Raw genomic sequence first — 25,660 nt, 5'->3', positions numbered from 1 at the left:
CGAATTCATGGATCAATTTCGAAAAGAAATTTATTTCTGTTCTTTTCACGAGAATGACAAATAATATTTTTATATAGTTATTATTAGAGAGCTTCTTTTTTTCTATTTCTTTTTTTCCTGTTTTCTTTTTTCTTTATTTTTTCTTTTCTTTTGTTTTCCTCTGAAAAATGTCTTTCTGTCCTCAGTTATTTTTAAATCGATCGAACAACGCATATCCAACATAAAATTTTCAAGTCACTAGTAGAGGTATTGTCCATCGTGCAACGTAGCCTGCAGGCTTGACTGCTTGCTTACTGGAAATTGGTAAAACGCTGTTTACCTTGAAAATCGCGTGTCAGCGAATAAGAACTCGAGGGCCCTGTCGATCGGAGCAAACGTTGATTCTCGATATTACGTCATGGCGAGCACCTCGAATGGATATCAAGTTGATTCTTCCCTTCTCTCTTTACTTTTATTTTACAATATTATTTCCCTCTCTATTCTCTATTCCCTATTCTTTATTCTAACGGTAGAATAATTCATGAGACGAGTTTATTACCTTCATGTGTTTGCCTTTCAAAATAGCATTGATAAACGCAGAAATTATTCAAAAACTGATATGCCGATCCTGGCTTATATGATATTTTTATTCATAATATTTCAAGTTATTAATGTCTATACGAGTGAAGTATATATACGTACACACACGCACATACACACACACACACACACACACACTTAATAGTAATAATATATATACTTAATAATAATAATAATAATATATATTATTTCTATATTCTTTTGTTATAAAAATTGATTCTATTAAATATAAATGAAAAATCAATCGTATTCGATATAAATATATCAAAGTTTATTCAATGGATATCGATAAATTAATAATAATAAGTATTTGAATATAGCAAGTATATAATTATTCTCTCGTTTTCTAAATTAATTCATCGATATGTAAAGTGTCTAACAGGACAAATGGCAGACTTCCGGGGGAACCATGCCTATAATTCGCAAAGTTTCAACGTTTTGGTTCATATTCTCCTTCCATTCACATTTATCTCTCTCCCTCTCGCATTCTATCGGCAAATACCTCAATCATGATATTGGTCCGAGTCAATTTATTATCTTGTCGGTGAACGAGAAGTTACTAGTTTGTCGGAGATTCGCGTAAATTAGAGGAAAGCATCACAAATTTATTAAAAGATACGCATTCATGAATTCGTATTTTGTAAGCAATAGGACAAAAGGATTTTATTATTTTATTTCTTTTCTTGTTTCTTTCATTATAAAAATTATTATAAATTTCATAAGTTTTTAAACAAATTGACATTTTTATAATTTCATTTCCTTTCTTTTTTTTTTTTTTCCATTTTTTTCTTACATGCAGCATTGCATATTATTCCACATGAAGAAAAGATCATTGAGTGACATAATTTTTTTTTTTTTATAACACTGAAAAAAAATATTTCCTATAAAAATTCGTCTTTCTTGCTATGTTTTCCTTTTTATTTTTCTTTTCATTAAAAAAAAAACATTTTTTTAATGAAATCTGTTTAATGATATCTATCGAATCAGCGTTTACTTACTTAACCTTTTAACCTTGTATGAAAGCTTATTTAAAATATACACTGACTTATCTGTAGTTAAGAAATTTGTCCTTCTAAGGTACTAATCGCGTACTAGAAACGATGAAAATTTTGCTGTTCTTGGAAATAGATATGTTTTATCTACGTCATCGAAAGCTTCATCCGATAAAGGTGATCACATTACATGCGAAGCCGTTCGAATACAACGGCAATATTTCTCTCTCTCTCTCTCTCTCTCTCTCTCTCTCTTTCTCGTAAGTGCTTCTTCGGTATCTTTTCCTTTAAGTTTGTTACAGTCCGTGTATTGTGATATAGACAACCTTAAATCGTTTATCTTTAATATCTTTCAAGGAAAATTAACAGCTGACATATAACGTTAGGTTTAGTTTTCGATTATCTATCATTATTTCATGTGTTTGATCTTTGAAAGATAACAACCATTGGATTTTGAGTTTTATTATTTCTGAAAGATATTTATTTGGAATAATTAAATGATTTTGTTTTTCTTTTTCTCTTTTTTTTCCCCCGTACATTTTCTTCGTACAGCTAAATGCAAGAGAACAAAACAAAACAAAAAAAAAAAAAAGAAGAAAGAAAAAAGAAATGAAACGAGAGGTTTTCATTTGTAAAACATAGTTAAAAGCGATCACGAAGAATTACGGGGTAGTTTAGTGATAAATAAATTTGATTATTTGAAAAGAATCAAAAGCTTATAACGAAGGAAATTTTCCTTTTTAGTTGGAATCTCGGGAGATTGATTTTTCCACGTTGAATTTGCTTTTTTTTTCTGCTCGTGTATATGTATGATGCATTGTTTTCCAGTTGACATCAGTTTTACATTCTCTCTCTCTCTCTCTCTCTCTCTCTCTCTCTCTCTCTCTCTCTCTCTCTTCGTCTATCTCACAAGCAGAATGAAGAGTCATGTCGAGCAAAATGATTCGTCGTTGATAGGAGGTAAATCAGAATTTCGTAAACAAGGACGAGCTAGATATTACGATCTCGATTAATAGTAATGGAGCATCCAATGTCATCGAATGATTAATCTTCATTGTTCTCGAGTTGTAGCACAAGCTACTTTGTTCTCTGATAAAATTGATAACCTATTTGAAATACTTTCCTCGACTATCTGCCTTAGAACATTCTTTCTATGAAAATTACGATTTTCTTTCTGAAAATATTTTTTAATTTATTATGATAATTTAATTTAGATATGATAAATTTATTTTATCATATATAAACAAATATATAAATAAATTATATATATATATAATTTAAATAAAATATATATATATATACATAATATACATGATATACATCTAATAAAATTTATTTCGAACTAGAAATTTTATTATTAGAGTATCATCATCAATATTTATAAGACGTAAAGTCGAATTATCGAGGGACATCGAGGGATCGATAGTTTAAACGTTCCTTTTTAATCTCGATTTAGCTTCGATTTTCAGAAATCGTTCGATATTTCCTTCTAGCTGTGCCGGATAATTCGATTAAATCGACGACGAAATTAAATTATCCGTGCGACATTATGATCATTTATATCGCATTTTTTTTTTTTTTTATAGGAGAAATGGTGCATATTGAAATATAAGCGTGAGCTTTATTTAACATTCGAGGAAATTCGAGATTTCCTCGTTCGGTTTACCACGAAACTTTCATCCTGTCCATTTGTTCTCTACGTAGATACATATTTGCGAGGAATCTAATTGCGTGAGTGGAAAAGCTTGTTTCGAGAAATCTAGGGTTTGGTTGCGATAGAGAAATTTAGTCGAACATCAAAATCGATTTTCGTGTTATGATACCGTGTGAGATATACAATTTATGCCCAATACTGAAGAACGGAGACGTTATCCAGAGTTACTCAGTATGATAGAGCTTTATTAAATTCGAAGAGAAAATCGAACGAAAAGGGATCTATGTAGATTATCATGCTCATAACGAGATGTTTACGTGTATATCTGAGAAGTGTATTGTGTTTGATTCGAAGTCGATGATGAAACGGATGTAACTAAATAAAAAAGATATAATAATATCATGTAAAATCTTAAAATTATGTATTTTACGATACTTTACGTTGTTTCATATTTGAATGCTTTTTCTTTTTCCTTCGCGAAAAGAGCGAGATCAGAAAAAAATGTTTTCTTATAGAAACATTACATCACGCGATAAATAAAATCGAAGGAAAATATACGTTCGAATATGTTTACGTATTTTGATATTCAATACGTGGCAAAAGAAATCTAAAAAAAAAATATTGATACATTCATATGATATATTTCTCTCTCTCTCTCTCTCTCTCTCTCTCTCTCTCTCTCTCTCTCTCTCTCTCTCTCTTCCTTTCTATTTCAGAGCTACGCATGACGTGTAATTTGTTTGACAATAATGTCTTCGTTATTCTTGCTTTCAAGATCTTTCATTGTACACATTTATACGGTTGAATTCCAAACGCAGGTATGTATGTACGTACGCGGTATCGGTCAATATTTTTCTACGGAGTTATGCGTAACGTTAAACGCGCGGCACATGTCCTAGTATCGGTATGTATGTACATGGATGCCATGCTTTTTTCCCACTATACTTCGTTCCACGCGGAAAAGCGTGGAATTCAAATGAAACGAGAGAATGAGAAAGAGATATAGGCAGAGAAGGTAGGAGAAAGAGAGATAGGCAGAGAGGGTAGAAGAGAGGTAGGGTGGCTTGGACAACGAGCTCGGCAGACGTTGTTGGTTATCGAGAGCACAGTTGTGTCTATATTTTCCTTTCACGATTAGTTTCCATTCAAATTCGTATCGACGCTCGTCGTGTAACTCGCTGTACACGACTCGTAGAATTTTCTTCTCTCTGTCTATCTATTTTTTTTTTTTTTTTTTTTTTTTTTTTTTTTTTTTTTTTTTTTTTTTTAATATATTTAAATAGTTTTTTAAATCGATATATTTAGATATACTTTTCTAAATCACAGTTTTCATATTGCACAATAAAATGAATATACAATATTTATATAATTTAAAAAAATATATATAGATTTACACACACATATATATATATATATATATATATATATATATATATATATATATATATATATATTTAAATATCATTAGATTTATTTTGTTTCTTTTTATTTAACAAATATATATATATATATGTATATAAGTATATAAATAAATATAAAAGTATATAATACAAATATATATATAATTATATATTTATATATATATTTATATATATGTATATAAGTATATAAATAAATATAAAAGTATATAATACAAATATATATATAAATATATATTTATACATAAAGTTATTATTCGAACATACGTGTCATACATTTCTGATCGTATAATAGAGCGACACTATACCATTGGCAAGATGGATGATCTACTTTCTTCTTTTCTTTCTTTCCATCGCGATTGAACGATAGTATCTACTGTGGAGTCGAAGAGACCGAGGATAGTTGAACTCATTATTCCCAGTCACGTCCGTGCTACGACGTAGACGAGGATTTGCTCTTGCGTCCGGTTTCGTCTCTACGACGTTACTTCGTTTTAATGGATTCTGTGCTCGTCACCATTCGACGACGTTCTTCTCACTGCAATGCTCGAACTCTTACATGTTAGTAGACATGTACATACTTACATACATACATACATACATACATACATATGTACATGAATACATACATATACGTACCGACATACGTGAAAACGTGTTTGTAATATTTCTGTAACAGAATGCAGTGGTATCGACGGGACTGCGCTTCTCGGGCGACATTAGAAGGTTGCACGTACTTAAATTTAAAAGCTACATCAATTAAATCCACGATATATACGTTCGTTAAACGTTCTTTTTCTTTTTCCTTTTTTCTCCCTCCTTTTTTCTTTTCTTTTTTTTTTTTTTGCTTTTGCTTTTTTTTTCGTTTCGTTTCGTTAAGTTTTAAAAGGATTGGTAATACGTAAATAAATCAATTTATTGTACAAATCTTTCTCTCTTTCTCTCTCTCTCTCTCTCTCTCTCTCTCTCTCTCTCTCTCTATCTTTTTCAGAGAGTTTTACTTCCTCCTATTTTATTTTGTTGAATTTATAAGTGATGGTTAAAAATAAAAAAAAAAACATCTAAACGTTTAAAAATCGTGTCTATAAATCAAGTATTTCCATTTTTTCTTTTGTTCAATTTTCTCGTACGTGAATATTTAAATATATGTATATATATATATATACATATATATTTTAGATTGTTTAGATGTTTTTTTTTTTTTTACATATATACAGATATGTTTTAGTTCCAAGATAAGTATTATTTGAATTGACTTTATTAAGAAATTATTTTTTGAATAGAGAATTTTCACTTCGTGAAAACTGTTAGTTTGTCATAAGCACATCGTATATATAATACTTTATCGTTAAAGAGATTCTTTATAGGCGCATTATACATTGACTCGTACTACTTAACTCGCGTTACTCAAAAATATAGTAAAGTAACCAATCCATGCCCTTACTCCTTTATTGAAATTTATATGGCGTAGCTTCTTCCAAGGTACGTCCTACGAATATTTCGCACTGCTCCTGGGACGAAAATTTCGTCGGTAACATCGTCGTGGGTACGTCGTCGTTCGAGATTTTCGTAGAACGTTACATAAGAATGATGATAGACGTTCGTTGGGGGCGTTGACGTAACACCCTTCTTGATAAAATTTCTCTCTCTTTCTCTCGGCGGTCCTCTTCGTCTCTCATGACAGCCTGTTTTTATACATTTCTTTCTCGCGCTTAGATAAACGTCTCGCTTTGGTCCCGTGGCCGACTTAAAAAAAAAAAAAAAGAAGTAAGAGAGCGGGAGAAAAAGATAGAGAGAATGAAAGAGCGACGAAAAAAAGAAAGGGGGAAGAAATAGTTGATTCGAATGGGCTCACATAAATTTGAAATTTATCTCATAAGGTGGCTTTCCTCGTTGTTTTAATGACGTTTATATATATATATATATATATGAAACGAAAGTGAACGAAAAATTAGGCTCGCTAATTTATACGCTTAAAAAATCACTATTTGTGTGCGTGTGTTTTTTCTTTTTTCTTTCATTCTTTGTTTTATTTTTCTTTTCTTTTCTTACCTTTTCTTTAATTTGTTTCTCATCTCTTTCAATATTATCAAATATTACAATATTAAAATGCATACGACAACAAATTTGTATCGATTGAAAAGAAGGAAAGATTCGCGTGCGCAAGCGCGTTGATTGGAAAGCTACTATGTATGACATTATTAATATATGAAATTTATCGGTTAATACAAGGTTCAAACGATCATATAGGGTCATATGGAATTCATTTTTATTGCAAAAATCGAACGCCCCAAATTTTTCGCGACCTTTTCCTGTGTCAGATTTTCTTGTCATCGAGGTATTTTCCAAACGGGTAGGGAACGATGAAAAATAGGTTGATGGATGCATTGCTCGCTTTTGTACGGGGTTATACGTTGGCGTTACGCAGTACTGGCGAGAGTATTTTGATTAAAAAAGAAAATTTGATCTCGCATTTTTCTTTTACCTTGTTTTTACTATACCAAAGCGGAATGTTACTATTCTGTCCTTCATTTTTTTTCCCCTTCTTGCTTTTTTTCTCTTTTTAACTTCTACCGATATTATCAAAGATATTTTTAATATATCGGAATCATTGGATATCCAATATCATCGATTAATTACTCTCTTGCTTTTTATCGACAAATCAATCAAGTTCGACGTTTCGCGATGACCACGCGATATTATCTAAAACTATATTTTCAAGAAGGAACCGATCCTCAGAGAACGATATAAAATTAGGAGAAACGAGGAAAATTTGAGAGAACAAAAACAAAAACAAAAAAAAAGAAAAAAGCCAAAAAATGAAATGAAATGAAATGAAATGAAATGAAATGAAATGAAATGAAATGAAATGAAATGAAATGAAATAGAACCCTTATGAAAAAATAAAAAAAATACTTTCTAACTTTTTTTTAGATCTGATTCCATTCGCGATCCTATCTTAAGATCACATAGACTTGCGTGCTATCCTTGAGAAAACAAGATAGAGGGAGAGGGGAGGAGGAAGAGAGAGAATGAGAAAAAGTAGTCGTTTGTATCTACTTGTGTTTGTTTATGTATTTATAAAACGAGAACTCATCCCTCGTCTCCTTCCGTGTCTTCCTTTACAAATGTTTTCTCTTTAAAGTCGAAAATCCGATATTTTGTTGTCCTCACTCTCTTCTTTTTCGTATCTTTCACCTCGTCGTTTTTCGATTTAGTTTCTTGGCGTCGTTTTATGTTAAAGTGAGAAAGAACGATTTTGAACGAATGGAAAAATAGAACTGGTAGGTAGATAGACAAAAATTATTGTGTGCGTGTATACGTATGTGTATATGTGTATGTTCGCATGGGCGTGTTTATGTATTTTTTATATATTTATGTATATATCGTATGTATGTATGTATTTATTATATGTATGTATTCTCTACGGATATTGGATAGCAAAAGGAAAGGGTGTAAAACTGTTGGAGACAGAGGTAGATGTTCTCGGTGTTGGATGCTCTGGATCGCAGAAAAAGACCCCGAAAGGTAAAATCGAGGTCGCTTGCGGCTCCTTTGATCTGACCACGCGTTACCCACCATCTCAACTTCCTACGTATTTAATCTCTCTATCTCTCTCTCGCTCTATCTCTCTCTTATCTCTCTCTTTCTTCGTTCTTTCTCCTCTTTTCCTTATTCAGCTTTCCTTTCCTGCCGACCTTCTGCTCGTTCTCGATGATTCGATAAAACGATCTCATGGCAACATACAAATCGACTTTATCTCCTCCGGCGCCATTTCAGTCTGGTTTATCACCGACTCGTACTACTTAGGAGAAAACGAAAGGAAGAGAAAGAAAGAGACAGAGAGAGAGAGAGAGAGAGAGAGAGAGAGCGAGTATGATTTACAGTGATTTAAAAAGCGACATGAAAAAAAAGAAATTAAACGATCATGTTATTTTTCTTTCCTTTTTTTTGCAAACAGATTTGTCGTACTTTTGTAATTTCATGAAATATTTTTTTTTTATTTTTTTTTTATAAAACACTGTACATACATACATATATATATATATATATATATATATATATATATATATATATACATACGTATTAACAAGACAACATAATTTTAGTAATAAAATTATAAGATAAAAATGAAAAATGAAAAATGAGTTTGAGAAGGTCGAAAGGTTCGTGGTCGATATACGTGACAAACGAAAGAGAGGAAAAAATAGATACAGAGAGAGAGAGAGAGAGAGAGAGAGAGAGAGAGAGAGAGAGAGAGAGAGAGAGAGAGAGAGAGAGAGAGATTCGTGATAAGATTTTCTTCCGAGTCGAGACACGCATTGTCCTTGTTGCAAAGGGAAAGTAGGAAAGCAAGCGTGTTCGTATCTCTCATTCGCGTAAAGCGAGCTCTCTCGTTCCTCTTGTCGAGCAGGACGGAGGGACTCGCGCCGGAGTTTTCATACTCCATCTGAAACGCTTGACCCGGTTTTCGAAAGGTACGACATGCCTCTCGGCAGTTCTTTGGTTCGCCACAAATGGAAATGCGAAGGTGTTGCGACGCGACACTTTAAGCTCGCACATGAATTCTCTATCTCTCTCTCTCTCTCTTTTTCTCTCTCTCTCTTTCTATCTCTCTCTTTCTTTCTCTTTTTCTCCTATTCAATATAACGCGTGGGCACAAGCCTTCAACGCAATATGTGCCGAGAAGATTAACCCTCAAACGCGTAGACCCTTTTCTCCCTATCTTTCTCTCTCTCTCTCTCTCTCTCTCTCTCTCTCTCTCTCTCTCTCTCTCTCTCTCTCTCTCTCTCTCTCTCTTTCTTGGCATAAAGAGGAATGTCGGACGAACTCTTGTGTGTGTATCTGTGTGTATGTATGTATGTATATATATATATATATATATATATATATATATATGTATATGTATATATGTATGTATACCCTGACTAACGAATAGAAAGCTCTATTTTGGTCTTATTTAATCTTTCTTTTTCCTTTTTTTTTTTTTTTTCTAAATCAACCACGCAAAGTAAACCAGGTTTCTTTTCTAATTAATTATTATTATTAAAAGCTAACTGAATACTAGCGTTTCAATATTGAAATAATTATAACAAACTGTCAATTACACATCCCTTTTCTTTTCCCGTCTCCTCTTTTCCTTTTCAATAGAATCAGGTATAATATAAAGGTGTTTGAATTAAATGTGTAATTAATAAAAATATGTTGACGTTTACTTAATCGTTTCAAAAATATTTTATTCATTGAAATATTAATGGCATATCGTTTCCCTGATATATCTCATAGTTTCCTAGAACGTCACAAATATTTTATCATTCCTACGTGCCCTTTACGTTAGAATAATCAAGATAAGCGAGCCGACAATGGTTGTAGCCATGCATAGGATTCGTGTCACGTTTGACTCGATAGTTCAGTAAGGCAACGGAGTTAAAGAGAGAGAGGTGAGGTAGAAAGATAGAGAGAGAGAGGAGTGAGAGAGAGAGAGAGAGAGACTTGTACACGCTTTGATTTATACACGTAGGCTTGTCTAAAGGTCAATAGTGTCAGTATATCCTAAACATAGCAATCGAAGCAGTAGCTGGTTCTCTAGTGTCAATGGTTACCACTATGTTTGCATGCTCTCTTTCCCATAGATACATTTTAGTTTCTTATATTATCATCGTCTTGTCGATATGATTATTTAAAAAAAGAAGTATGTCGAATTATTTTTTTTCCTCCTTTTTGTTTTTTATTTCATTATTATTATTTAGGTATGAGATTGAAATTAGTATATTCGATTTACATGTTTTGGTGATTGTATTTATGTGAAATTGCCATAAGGAAAAGAATGAATATTGATTGATCAATTAAATTTATCAACGTGTTGTCACCGTAAGCATTAATTAATAATTCCGGATTGGTATATATTTAATTATTTTAATATTCGTATGAAATAATAATTTATAGAATGCAAGATACATTGTTGGTTATTTACAAACGCATAAATTCATTTAAAATTTCAATACGATTTTAAAGTTTTTCCAATAAATAATTTCATCCGTTCGACCAATTGTTGTAAACGATTAAATGAATAGATGAGAATCTATTAAAGCGTTATATTGCCGTTCTGAAAAGTAAGAGAGACATCTCTTTCAAAATGTTATATAATGATGGAGAAAAAGAAAGATAGAAAGAGAGAGAGTGAGAGAGAGGGTGGGAGGGAGAGAGAGAGAAGGGAAATAATAGAAAAGAAAACGTGTTTCGTAATGTCATGGTTTCTCATTAATTCATTTTCAACGTTGCAAAAGTGTTCCCTCTCTTTTGTCTACATTTCTGTCGATAACTACGACATTGACTTGTCAAAAAGATGTTACATATTTCAAATTTGATTGCTCGTTAGCCGTGATATCGTCGATCTATCTAAAAGAAGATTTTAATATCGATTTATCGGTTGTTCTCTCTCTCTCTCTCTCTCTCGTAATATCGAAAATATGTCAGTGAACAATTCCGAGCTGAATGTGTGAATCTGTGAAGTCTGAAGATGTGAATCTTTCGATGCACATCTTTCTCTCTCTCTCTCTCTCTCTCTCTCTCTCTCTCTCTCTCTCTCTCTCTTTTTGTCTCATCAGTGTAGTAAGATAAAAATAGAAATGTGTGTGTTTAATTTTTGTTTCTTTTATCACACACAAATGAATTTAAACTTTATTATTCAACCATGAATTCTAATTTAAGATTTTAATATTTCAATTATGATAACATTATAAGATATACAATTTTAAAATGCAACACCGTAATCGTAGAGGAAATAACTTTGTTAAATTTATTATAAATAGATGTAAGAAAGCACGTGTTTGATAGCACAGGTCTGTAATAAAAAGTATCCCGATTGGCTTCTTGACATTTCCGGATATTTCTTTCGAAGAAATGCAATAACTTCTTTGTCTCTTCGAAAGTTCGTCGCGTTTTCTAAAGACTTTTCCAAGGAACGCCTTTTTACTTGGCACATAGTTTTTATCCTTCTTTTCCTTTTTAACTCTTCTCTGTACAACACCCGTGTGCATGTAACCGAATAAAACACACACCGACTAACCAACACGGCAGCCATACTACTAACTCATTTAAAACTTACGGACAAGCATTTAATTGAAAAAGTTTAGATATATCTTTAATAGGTGGATCACCGCATCAGAAACGCCAAATCGAAGTTAACTCAAAAAATAAACCATTAAACGTTCATTACTTATAGACAGAATCTTAGATAATTATTATTGTTATTGTTATTATTTTTTTCTTCTTTCTCTTCTTTTTTTTTTGTTTTTTTTTTGTTTTTTTTTGTTTTTTAATTTTATTTTATTATTCATATAACACGATCGCGATGACGTGATTTATAATCGAATATATTTATATTCGTTTTGTTCATAAATATTTCGTTCGACGACGAAATATATTTCATGGTTTTAAACATTTCCCGCTTGCATTTTTAGAAAACATTTATAAGATTATCGCGGCTGGGCATATGGGTACGGGAACATGTTACGTATTTATGACAAGGCGATTCTCATTAATGATAAAGAGAGAAGTCTTTATGAACCATCTTCTCTGCTTGCCCAAATGGAGATTGCGTTTAGAAAGTTTCGAAGCAAGCTCGTGTTAATGGGATTATCGTTACTCAACTAGTGATAGACTACAAACGAGTGAATAATACTCTTCCACCACCCCTTATCACACCCACCATTCCCCCTCTCAACTAAATTTATCTAGCTTCATGGATGGTTATGATACGTATTATCAAAATGGAGTTACTTTTCGAATTATTTGATGAAAGTTCTTTTTTAATATTATATATATATAGAGAGAGAGAGAAAGAGAGTACTTTTGTAATAAGAATGATAATCATTTCTTATTTCTTTTTATTTATTTATGTATTTTTCTTTTTTTTTTTTTTATTATTTTATTTTATTTTACATTATTTTTTTTAATTCGTAAAATTTTATTCGATATGAATTCATTCTCGTTTTCTTAGTTCATATCGATTTATCTGACGTCCTTCGACAAAGTCGTCCATACGTACGCGATAAGGGAATAGAATTACTTGGATCCTTTTCTAAGAGAAATCGAATAACCACCTGGCCATTAACGTGAGGAGAATTTCATTATTCCTTCGGGTAGTTTCGAGGCGAAAGGAAAATGTATAGCTTGCACTTTGGTTTTTTTACATGTCATATTTAATGCATTGAACTTACCCTCAGCGAAAAGATTTTTACGAAATATGAACGGTACATTTAAATCTTTTTCAATACTTATTCAGATGTTTTCGAGAAATTTTATGTATTATATTCTGATTTAATCATAATTTTCTTAATTCATTTAATCGTATTCCTTTTTCTCACTTGACAAATTTTGTTACTTTGGCTTTGTCTTATTTTCTTCTCTCTTTTTTTTTTTTTTTTGTTGTTAAATACGAAGTATTCGTTTTTGATTAATAAAATGTAATCATCGAATCGTATTTCTAATTTTTATCTTGCCTGGAGAATTATATCAGACTCGAATGAAATAATTGTTAATCGAACTCAAACGCTATCAACGAAATTAATCTAATCAATTTTGCTACCGATACCAGTCGTTGTTCAGCTTTAGTGTCAATATTTACGTATACCTATTGAATCGTTAATTATTACAACGGAGCTCGTTCAACGTATTGATATTGTTCCATTATTCGAACTTATCTGCAAAATTATAAATTATTATTAAGATTATGTATCTATTTTGTGTGTGTGTGTGCGTGTATGTATATATATATGTATGTGTACATATATATATATATATATATATATATATATATTTGTTCTAGCCTTTGTATATCAAAATGCTTTTAAAGAAAATTTATATAAATACTTTTACATTCGTATTTCTTAACAAAATTATTCGAATTTATTATTATTATTATTTTTTTTTTTATTTTGACTATTAACGGAAGAGAATATTTATTTATTGTTATTTTTTATTTTCGAAATAAATCTGTGGAAATATTTTTAAAAAGTTTTCGATCAAAACATCCTCGAGGTTACCAAATCGAAATAAACTTTTCTAACTAACAAAACGAGCTTTCTATCTTTTTCTTTTTTTTAGTTTGGGAATTGTGCATAGGTCGTTCGATATCCATCATTCGATGTATCACTCGATATGCATGAATCGATTTATAACTCGTCACAATATACAATAACGCACTGGATAGCAATCCTTTGAAATCACATCACACTCGATATATTCTACTCAATATCGGAACATTTGCTATCGTATAACGTATTACAGAATACTCAGTTAACTTACTTGTAAATACATATATTATATACTTATATACAAATATGTATTTATTAATATTAGTTATTGTAATCGTCGTGTTATACGATTAATCATCTTATAACGAGTTTGACTTTTCAAAGAAATAAATTTTGTCGTTATAAATCTATTTCGTAAACAAAACGTAGTTTATATAATCAAAACGAATATGTGTAGTATGATCGATCGTGCTTCAACAAGTCATTTTACAAGTGCCATTCTTTTTTAAATTTAGTAGTATGATAACTACTAGGACATGGGTTTCCGAGTAAACATGAATTATTTTTTTGGCACACGACGTAACGCAATTACAATCGATTTCCAATTACGATCGATCGGCGACACGTTTCTTTCGTAATGAGAATATATTTTCACGGAGAATATTTGTAAATTTAATAATTTTTCGACGTATAAATTTTGTAAGCAAAAAGAAAAAAAAAAAAAAAAAAAGAAAACAAAACAAAAAAAATTATCGAGTTATTGTAGGAGGACAAAAGGATTTGAATATCGACGAAACATCAGCATTTCAAAATCGTTACCCATGCTTTTACTCTAACCCCGTCATCGCTGTTATTAACGTGAATTCTCGAAATGCATGAAACGTAGCGAGCTTTTATACGCTCGAACATTTCATTTCAGGTATTTCAATCAGTCTGTTTTCGGGGGATAATACTCATCGGTTTCAATGGGCGGTATATTTGAATATAGTTGTTACATGCGCTAATGGCCACGTCATTGTTGATACAAAATTGAATATACGCGTAATATTACGGAGAAGAAGGAGGAGGAGGATCAAATTAAAAAAAAAAAAAAAGAAAAGAAGAATAAATAAATAAATAAAAAAAAGCAATGAAATTTTTTCAAAAAGAAAATGATCTAGTTCGTCATGTTAATTTTTTTTTTCCTTTCAATAAGAAAATGAAAAAAAAAAAAAATAAAGCAGAAGAATTTCTTGTTTAATTCTTTATAAGGTTCATTCTCTCTTTCATTCTTCTATTATTAATTTACTCTTACAATCAAAACCAATCGATCAGTTAGCTCCGAGTATGATTGAAGAGAATATGAAATTTATAACTGGAATAGTGACGTTTCGAGATAGAGAGACGACTCAATCATCGGAGACAACTGTCCCTCAACAAACCCCTTCGTCTGAACTTTCTTTTAAATTTCTTGGCTGAGAAACAGTAAGGAAGATATCATGAGAAATGGATTTCTTTGTATTATATCTATTCGTTTTTTCTCTCTTCTATTCGAGTTTTAAGTCTCTCGATAAGAGGCACTCGATCATTTTTTTATATTTCACCTTTGGTTCATCGATTAACATTATCAAAGAATTTGAATCTTTTAATAATAATCTTATGAAATAAATAAGAAAAAGTGAAATGAACGATTGAAGATGTTTAATTAATCATCTTATCATTATTATATAGTTTAGTATTCGAACGTAACACGAGGTAGACGATCAATCATAAGATCGTAATTTTCGATGTAAATTTTTTGCGTTATTCAAAATAGAGGAAAGATATTAATAATATTAGGCAGATGGAGAAAGAGGGAGAGGGCGAGAAGAGAGTAAGTGGGACCTTTCTCTACATTAGCGAGCATATTTCCGAACGTTGAAGGAAGTTTGTTAATTACTGGGAACAAAGGAACCCGACCGATGTCGAGTACTAGAGGGCTCGGGACAATGGCTAAAGAAAGTTGGCTGAACCAACTCTTTTGCGATTTACGTTTTGCACATGAACTAGAGTGCGAAAACTACTTCTTGTTCTAACGTCCCGAACGTAGTGAAAGTATTTTCTTATAAATTCTTGCTTGACAACTAAATACTTACTTATATTATTTACGTTCGAGATCAACAGGCATCGTGACGTTCGTACTTTTCCTATGATTTTTCAAGTTTATAGTTGATATCTTTGACAAATTTGTATATTTTCTTCTTTAAAACTTTTTTCATTCCTAACATCAATCTTTGACAACCTCGGAAATCTGTACGAGTACTACTCTGTATATTATAGAGTATCGATTATAGTCGACATCGACGTAACTAGCTGTCGATAATGACATCGACTTTTATTGTCAGTTCTCAAAATCAGTTTGCATCATTGTGCAATAATAATCGTTTCGATGTCGTATTCCATTTACAGTTTTGCATTTTTCTTTTTTTTTTTTTTTTTTATATTTGTTCTGTTTTTCTTTTTGTTTTCTTTTTTTTTCTTTTTTTTCTTTTTTTTTTTTTTTAAGTTTGACACAGTGTCGCAAGAAAATATTATCGTTAAAACAGAAAAGTATTGATCTTTTATCGTAAAACAAAACAAAATATTATAACGAAATCTTTTTCGAACTATTGAGAGATTTTGGAAGAATTAATAAATCAGTTCTTTTCACTTTTTTTTTTTTTTTAAGAGTTTGAAATAAAATAAAGTTTAAAAATAAAAAATTAATAATATTTATAAATAGTCTTGTTTAAGTTGTTTCCAAGGATTTGAAAAAGAAGAATCAATTCGAAAATGGATTAATTGATTCCGAATTATGATTCGAAAGTTATAATATAATACTTCGAACATTGTCTCTATGTAAATTCTATTTTCAAGAGTGAACTTTTTTAGAATTACTTTTTCAAGAGTGACTTTTAGAAAATTACTTTTCAAGATTACGAATATTTCATCCTATATTTAAAATAAGGATTGAAAAAAAAGAATCAAGGGAATAAGAGAGATTTGAAATTGAAAAAATTAGCTCGGATTTATTTATTTATAACAAGACTTCGAATAAATATGAAACCTTTTTTTCTTTTTTCTTTTTAGAGGTATCAATTAATATCATTAAAAAAATAATAAAATCTTGTGTAAATCATTTCCAGGTCAATAATATCGGCGTTTGGTTTTTTAAAAATCCGATTTTACCACCGATTCCAGTCGAATGGACGAAAAATAAAAAGGGCATATATATCCTTCGCGCCCTCCCACCGTAGGATTCCATCCATTAATTATTAAATCTGAAAAATATGATGGAAATAAAATGGCGTTCATATAATAAAAAAAACTCGAATTATTTGTTATTACGAAATTCTAACAATACATTTTTTCAATTCATTTCCTCGCGATATTGTCGAGTAAAAACGTGAATGATATTTTTTAAGTTTGCAATATCGGAATATGTAAAATAAAATATAAAAAAAAAAAAAAAAAAAAAAAAAAAAAAAAAAAAAAAAAAGAAAATAATGCAAAATCGATTACTACAAAAATTTCAAACCTCTTTAGTTTCTTTTAAATACAATTTTCATTATGGTGAAACTTTTTTTTATTTCTCCTTTGTCGATTAATCCGTGAGATATTATAAATAATTGATTTTTATTTCTATCGAATTATCATATTAGATGGAGAGATATATTGGTTACCGCGTACTAATTTCTCAAGATGCCAAACTATTTCAACCCTAGACATTCTCACGCTCGACGCAACGTCGGTAATCAGGATATCACGCGTCTCAAGTCCAAAGGAGTTCTCTCATTGGTGGCACCGATGCGACGCCTAACGTGATAGCTGAATACCGGATGTTGAATTCCTTGTTTCTATCGAAATATCACTCGGTAGAACGTCGCTCATAGTATGTCTCTGTGGCTTATGTCACTTGAATAGTTTGTAGATAAGGAATATCATAGGAATTTCCTACGTACATATCTACAAAATTTTATTACGATAATTATGGATTTTACGTCAGCAATATAATTTTCTTATTTCATTCTCTCTCTCTCTCTCTTTCTCTCTTTCTCTCTTTCTTTTTCTCTATCTCATTCTCTCAATTTTTCCTTCTTTCTTCGTTAACAATAAAATAGAAAAATATAACTTTCTTTTGTAGGATCCAAAGATTACAATCGTAAAAAGGAAAAAGTATATTTTTCCTCGTAAAATTGATATCACCATTAAACGACCTCGAAAAGTATATTCTTTGAGGGAACAACGCAATGCTATCAGGTTTGTTACATACCATGTATCTCGTAGTCAAAGCAACCATAGAAAAGGTAACGTTTGAAAGGAGAGACTGACCGTCGTCTCTATAGAGTTGAGCAACTTGCGCGAACTATGAGTACGATAAGAATAATGAGGGGATGGTATATAGTCCTAAAGGATTATTAATGAATTTATACAAAATAATAATTAATGTTTTTGAAGGAACACGATGGATTGAGTTAAGTAAATAATAAGCATTAGAGTTTCAGTGCGATAAACGAGAATTTTCCAAATATTTATTAAATTATTCTTCATATTTATTATTCATTAGTAAATTTTCATTCGACAAAAAGCTACGTATTCGCTTGTAATTATTTATTCATTTTCTTGTGCGTGCGTTCGTGCGTGCGTATGTATTCGCGTAAGTATTAATTCATAAAATAAATTTATTATAAATGTTATATAAATCGCACGATGAGAAATATTATTTCATAGATCCTGAAATTGTAAAATATCGAATTCAACGAGGGAGGCTTTAAATCACTTTACGTCTCACTTTCGGTTGCATCCTAAAAAAAAGAAAAAAAAAAAAAAAGAAAAAAATTAAAAAGAAGAAAGAAGAGAAGAAAGAAAAGAGAAGAAAAAAATGAAAAATGAAAAGATAAAAAAAAATAAAAAAGGAAAATAAAGAAAAGAAGAATATAATCCAGCGCACGTGCAAACGAACGCTCGTTTCGGGGAAAATTTATCAACATGCCGCGCCTCTTGATTGCCACGCTCATGTCGTCGCAGCCGGTGCGCATTTCCGCTCTCGACCTTGCTCGCCTTTTCTCTTTCCGAAACTCTCTTTCTCTCTATCTATCTATCTATCTATCTATCTATCTATATATATATATATGTGTGTGTGTGTGTGTGTGTGTGTGTGTGTATCTCTATATCTATCTCTCATCGTACCTTTGGAAATTAAATGCCTCGAGGTTATTCCAGATACAACAAATTCCGAACTTCTGTGAGTGACCTAAATAAATTTTCTTGAAATCTCGAATTCGTCAAAAAATTGTTACGCTATACGAAATCTGAAAATATTTGTCCTTTTTATTTCTCCTTCTTCTTTTTCTTTTTTTTTTCTTTTTTTTTTTTTCTGTCAAGCAATAAAATATTTCCACATATAGTTAAGATATATTTTATAAATAAATAATGAAGAGTGATATTTGATATTGAGAAATAATCGGACTATTCGATACCGGGGAATATCCAAACATTAAGAATAATTTGATATTTATAATTTGAAAGATAATTTGATATCTATTTGATATTGTGAGATTATAACGATTTACGTTGTTACAATATCCCTTGAATATTCTTTGAAGTAAGTAGGAAGCTATGATAGGTTTAATTCACGGGTCATCGACGCTTTTTACTCTCGCTTAAGCGCGTAGTCTGTCGATGTTGATCACGGTTGATCGATCGCGTCCTTGATGAAAGGAATCTACCATAACCAGTATTTTTTTCAATAGCTAATGATCGATTTGTTCGGTATCAAGTAAATAAAGAATATTTCGTGACAAGCTTCGTTAATTAAAAAATTTCAACATGGTTTTGTCGACTCGTTACTCTTTAAAAGTTTCTTTTTAAATAACATCATCAATGTACGCGATCGATACCTTTCCTAACGACTTCAAAGCGTTATGCAAATGGAAATTCTGTCAGGATAAACATTATAATTTCGGTGTGATTTCATAAGCCCGTTTGTTCGGGAATCCTTCGTTAAATTATTAATTAATTTCTTTGGCGATTAATTGAAAATTATAAATTAGTTTCTATTAATGACCACCTATATAACGCGGTAACCGCGAATATTATTAATCTTTAATACATCAATATATTTTTAAAATGAATACAAATTTATATTTTTAAGGAAAAATTAAAACGTATTGAAAGAAACTACACGTGAAGGGATCCATTCGTTGAAGCTTCGAATTTCATATTTAGAATGAAAATACACGGAAATGCGAACCTTTATGGGAAATTTACGTATCTACGTACACGCCTACCTGGTGGGTGTACCTAAAGGTACTCATGCGTCCGGTCGCCGAAATTCATTTTGATTTATGCGCGAACGAACGAACTCGAATAGCGATAAAATCATATCGGTGGAAGGATATCATGCATCGTTGCATTTTCTCTTTTATTTGGATCTATTAAACATTGATATGCTTTTTCGTTCGCGATAATGAATTCACCAACGTTATTACATTATGTCCGAGAGTAAACGAACAATCATCGGAGATTTCTAAGAGATCTCTCAAAAAGCGAGTATATGAATGTGCGAGGAGATGAAAACTACAAAAAAAGAAAAAAAAAAAAAAAAGAAAGAAAAAGAAAAAAAAACAGAAGGAAAGAAAGAAAAAAATATGGAAGAAATTATTCATTGCTTAAGAAAATAATTTTCATAATCGAATGTTTTTTTTTTTTTTTTTTTTTTTTTTTTTTTTTTTTATTTTATTTTATTTAACGAATCTATTTTTCATTTTATTTCTTTTTCTTTTCTTTTTCTTTTTTTTTTTTTTCAAACGAGCAAATCTTTGTCTTCCCTCATCCCTCCCCCCCCCCTCTTTTCCCTCTTTCTTGTTTCCTTTTCTCTTTTCCATTTCTTTTTTCTCGCGCGGTAACAAAGTAAACATAAAAATTTGCATTGGACGAAGAAACGCAGCCATCTTGTCGGTTTACGTTTCAATAGCGAAAAATATTGCGACAGGTCAATACAGACAAACAGAGTCAAGAAAGCGAACACCCTTACTAAATGTAAGAACGAGGAAGACGATGGAGGACGAGACGCCGTATACTCTCGTGAAAGGAGGTAAAACGCGCGTGAATGGCGACCGAGAGAGAACTTACAATCGAAGTTTTCTCATATATTAAACGAACTTTGGCTCAAGTCGTAAACCTCGAAATATATCAATGATTCTAGCAAGTGAGTATGCGCTAGAACGCGCGCACGTCCTTGTATAAGGAAAGTTAAGTAAAATACATGTGCGAACTGCCACTATATGTTAGTTTGCCTTATATACGTGCATATAATATATATATATATATATATATATATATATATATATATATATATATATATACATGAGCGCGCGCGCGTGTGTTTCTTCAATAGTATACGAAAAGCTTGGGATATGGTTTCTCGATCGACCTCGATATTTTCGTACTGTTCGATAGATCGAACTTGTGCGTTTTCACTCACGTCCCGCGAGAAAAATTAATTGCCCGGAGCTTTCGTATAGTCAGCATTGCTCTTTTCCATTTTGTTATTACCCTCGCATATGGCGTCGACGTTTCCTGAATATTCCAGCTGTTCGCATTGTTTGCTTGTTTGTTTGTTTGTTAATTTGTTTGTTTGTTTGTTTGTTTGTTTGTTCGATCGATCGATCGTTTGTTCGTTTGTTTGTTCATCTGTTCTTTTTATGGTTTTCTTGTTTTTGTTTTTCATTCTTTTTTTTTTTCTTTTTGTTTCGTCATATGTTTAATCCATGTCCGCAAAGATACGTCATTAACGTTAGAAAAATTCATAAAGCTTGGTCGATGAATAGAGCATTATCGTGAAAGCTTTCGATGCATACTTAATCGCCTTATATTTTAATATTTGATGAGAGTAAACGCTACATTGGGAATAAATTAATACAATCGAATTAAAAACACGTAAAGATTCGAGTTTCTTTCTTTCTTTCTTTCTTTTTTCTTTTTTTTTTCTTTTTTTTTTTATTATTATTAGACTTAAAAATTATTATTAAATTGATTTTATTAAATAAAAAAAAAAATAAATAAATAAATATATATTTATTCGTTATTAAATATTCTTATAATTCATGGAAGAAATTATTCTATAACGTTGATTTGTTAAAATCAACATCGATCAAAGTCGATTTTATTGAATAAAAAAAAAAAAAAAAAAAAGAAAATAAATAAATAAATATGTATTTATTCGTTATTAAATATCTTTTTATAATTCATGGAAGAAATGATTCTATTACGTTGACTTATTAAAATTGAAATTCGATATAAAATATAGTAAAAATGAGAAATAGGTTGTGCGAAGAAGGATTAGAGAAGAGATAGCGAGGAAATAGAGTAAAATTTGTAAACGAGATAATCATTGAGAGCGATTGGAGTTTCCTTTTAACTGTTTCGAAGGAAATAAAACCATGAGAGCGACTAACAAGATCGTCAAGAAATATCGACGTATTATTCGAGATTTCAACCATCGAGATTGAAGTATAAAAGATGTTATCTCATTACGTGTCTTCTTTGTTACTCAACAAAGAATGCGGGATAATATGAAATCCTTGTAAGAAAAAAGAGAGAGAGAGAAAAAAAAAAGGAGAAAAGATAGAAAACGAACAACGCTCCACTTCTTTCGTATCTTTCTTTCTTTCTTCTCCTTTTTTCTTTTTTTTTTTTTTCTTTTTTTTTAAGAAATTTTTTTTTTTTCTACAAGAAACTTCACTTAACGGAGCAGATTTATAGACGGGTGTGTCTACATATTGGTATAACACTTGGAAATCTTTATTTGTGAATCGGTTGTGAGTTCGCATTAATAGAGGAAACTTTGTGAACTAGCGTGTAAACTGTTGGAGAAGTAAAAGAGTGAGGAAGAAGAGGAAGTGGGGGAAGTGGGGGAGGTGAGCGATAGTGATGGTGGTGGTGGTAGAGGTGGTGTTGGAGTTGGAGTGTGGGAGTTAGAGTTGGGGGTTAGAAGAGAGGAGGTGGTTCGTCGTTTGGGCGAGGAGAACGAGCTTCCGGATCGATCGAACGCGTTCGAGAGTCGTGAGTCAAGAATCAAGAGCGTACTCGATCAAATTCATCATATGGAGTGTACTTGAGACCAATGCAAATCTTTGCCGGACTACTACTAGCATAGCTTAGTAATCATACCCTATGAATGTATGTATGTATGTATGTATGTATGTATGTATGTATGTATGTATGTATGTATGTATGCATATATGTATCTATATGTAGAATCTATGGATTCTCTCTCTTCTATCTCTCTCATACTCTTTCTCTCTCTCTCTCTCTCTCTCTCTCTCTCTCTTTCTCACTCTCTTTCTGTTCATCTAGCTATCTGTCTCCGTTTGTCTCTCGCGAACTAAACAGGCAAATGAGTTTGCGGAACTCGCTTAGAAGTGCTGATTGGAAGATCCGCCTATGAGCAGAGTTCTGTACTCGTATTCCACGTAGGAAGGATCGGTCGAAACAGAAGCTCGGCATCGTTTCAAGAGGGAACGTTTCGAGCTTGATGCTGGATGTTCCAATGGGTTTAACACCGGACGCGTAATCATCGACTTCGTTAAGTGCGTCCGTTAATCGAGTTCGTGTATGTGCTATGGCCAATGAGATACGTTCGATGAGAGATACGTTCTCTATCTCTTTCTTTCTTTTTCTTTCTTTTTATCATTTTATTTTTATCATAAGTAATTGTTCGGTCTTTTTCTTGCCAATTGCATCGTGTTGTGTCCATATGAATGCAAATGTCATTATGAGACATGTCATTATGACAATGACAAAGTCCTTACATGAGATTGTTCAAGATCGATGATTTCTCGATCTGATTATTTCTCGTAGATATACCGAAGGATAATCGAATTTTTTTTTTCTTTTTTTTTTTTTTTCCATTTATTTTCTTTTATTTTTTTTCTCTTCTTTCTTTTTCTTTTTTTTTTCTTTGTCTATTTTGTTTCTTTTTTTCTCTCTAGAAATTTAATTCGTCAGACTTAATACTCAATTAACAGTTGAACTTGTCTTGAAAATTCCCTAGATGGTTATATTTTTTTTCTTTCTTTTCTTGTTTCTCTTTCTTTTTTTTTTTTTTTTTCTTTTATATTTCTGTTTTTGTTCTTCTTCTTTGTTTTTTTGTTTTTCCTTTTTCCGAAAGACCCGGTCGATCTCACCAAGATATCCAATTTGGAAACGTCCCTTCGAAAAGGTTTTTGTTAAAATACGTCATTTTTATATCTTAGAAAAGTGTGCAACAACTTTCACGTCCATCGTGTTTTGTATCTATCTTGAACGAACTTGAAGAAATACGTAAAGAAATATTACGTGGCATATACTTACAATGTAGGTACGGCGAAGCTGACATATTTTTCTGCTATCTGGGGAGATCTTTTAAGTGATCAGTCTTTTCATACCCCTTGCAATCCCTAGGGTTTCATTGTTTACGAGTCGACTCGACTCGTAAATATTTGCGTCGACGTGGAAACATTCGCATTAAAAATGCGTCTATAGCAAGGTAGCCTCTATTTTCTCTCTTCTAAGCATGCGTACACCTGGATGTGTATATACATATATATATATATATATATATATATATATATATATATATATATATATATATATATATATAGTATAACTATGTGAAAGTATAAAAGCTCGTACTATATTTGGGAAAAAGAATAGATTCGATACAGATGGACCTGGAAAGCTTGGATAGAAAATTGAAGTACGTTGCGCTAATATTTGTATTTCTCTCTTTCTCTCTCTCTCTCTCTCCCCCCTTTCTCCCTTTCTCCCTTTTTCTTTTTTTTTCTCTTTTCTTTCCTTTTTTTCTCTTTTTTCTTTTTCCGTTTTTTTTTTTTTTTTTTTTTTTTTTTCAATAATCGATATCGTTAGGAATTTGAACGTCGAAGGACGATAAACCGAGGAAGTATGGTAGAAAATTCTTTCACTGTTCATGCCAACGTAGTTTTTTCCTTTTTTCTTTTTTCTACTTCTTTCTTTTTTTTTTTTTTCACATTTCATCGGTCAAAAGAAAAAAGAACAAAAAAAAAAAAAAAAGAAAAGGAAAGAAAAGAAAAAGGAAAAAGAACTATTTCGATTTAACCCTCTATGGGCCGAATTTTTGTTTTAAATCCAAAAAAATTAAATTAAGATTTATGCGCCATCTCATGAAAAAAATCGAAAAATCTATTTAATATCGATATTATCAATGACACAACAAGATTCAGTGTACGGTCCAATAAATTTATCTGTATGCTTGACCTATCGATTAGTTGGGTGTAAGCCTTTGTCTATCCATAATTAACTGCACACATTTCCCTGGCACTGGATTAATGTACGACTCGTAACGTAGAAACGTAATCCGTACGATGAAATTAAACCATTGTTTAGGATATATTAATCGTACGAATAAAATCAATAAATAAGTTCAATATACGATGTATTTCGTATGTTTTACAAATATTCGACCGTTAATCTAATCTGCATATTCATTGATGAAAATCGTAAAAAAAAGAAATTTTATCGAGTCCGAATAAATGATATTTGTTTCGATTATCGAACGAAATAAAGAAAAAGAAAAAAAGAAGAAGAAATTCTATTCAACGCGGAGATTATCTAATTAACATAACGTTTAAGTAATAAACGTAACATTTAAGTCGCGTTTATTCCATAACTCGCTTCGTTGAACGTTTCAAAGCACGTTTCCACTTGTCCAAAGCTTATTAGTCTGAGATGGAAAAAAGTAGAGAATGTAATCGTAAGGTCATAGCAATACGGAGTAATTAACTGGAAGTTTCTTAGAGTATAAGACTACAGTCGATGGTGTAGAGACCTTATCTGAGTCGAACAGGCACCAATTATCGGCTTATCGGTTCTAATCCCCTCCCTCTTTCTCTCCCTCTTCTTCTCACCCTTCCACCCACTTTTTTCGCAGTCCTACATGCGATTACTAAAGCTCGCTAT

The 25,660-nt window shown here is 31.3% G+C and overlaps 1 protein-coding gene across 1 annotated transcript in view; it reads left to right on the top strand.

The window, feature by feature from the left end:
- The window catches only part of LOC124957678 (neurobeachin-like), a 96,239-nt gene extending 79,054 nt beyond the window's left edge, over positions 1 to 17,185 (top strand). The window contains exon 2 of the mRNA XM_047514832.1: positions 16,825 to 17,185. Coding sequence (XP_047370788.1) covers positions 16,825 to 16,935 — 111 coding nt within the window. The 3' untranslated portion in view covers positions 16,936 to 17,185. The remainder of the gene's footprint in view (positions 1 to 16,824) is intronic.
- The last annotated feature ends 8,475 nt before the right edge of the window (positions 17,186 to 25,660 follow it).

The sequence above is a fragment of the Vespa velutina genome, chromosome 2 (genome assembly GCF_912470025.1).
Source record: "Vespa velutina chromosome 2, iVesVel2.1, whole genome shotgun sequence".
Taxonomy (NCBI): domain Eukaryota; kingdom Metazoa; phylum Arthropoda; class Insecta; order Hymenoptera; family Vespidae; genus Vespa; species Vespa velutina.
This window is presented reverse-complemented; position numbering and strand designations above follow the sequence as displayed.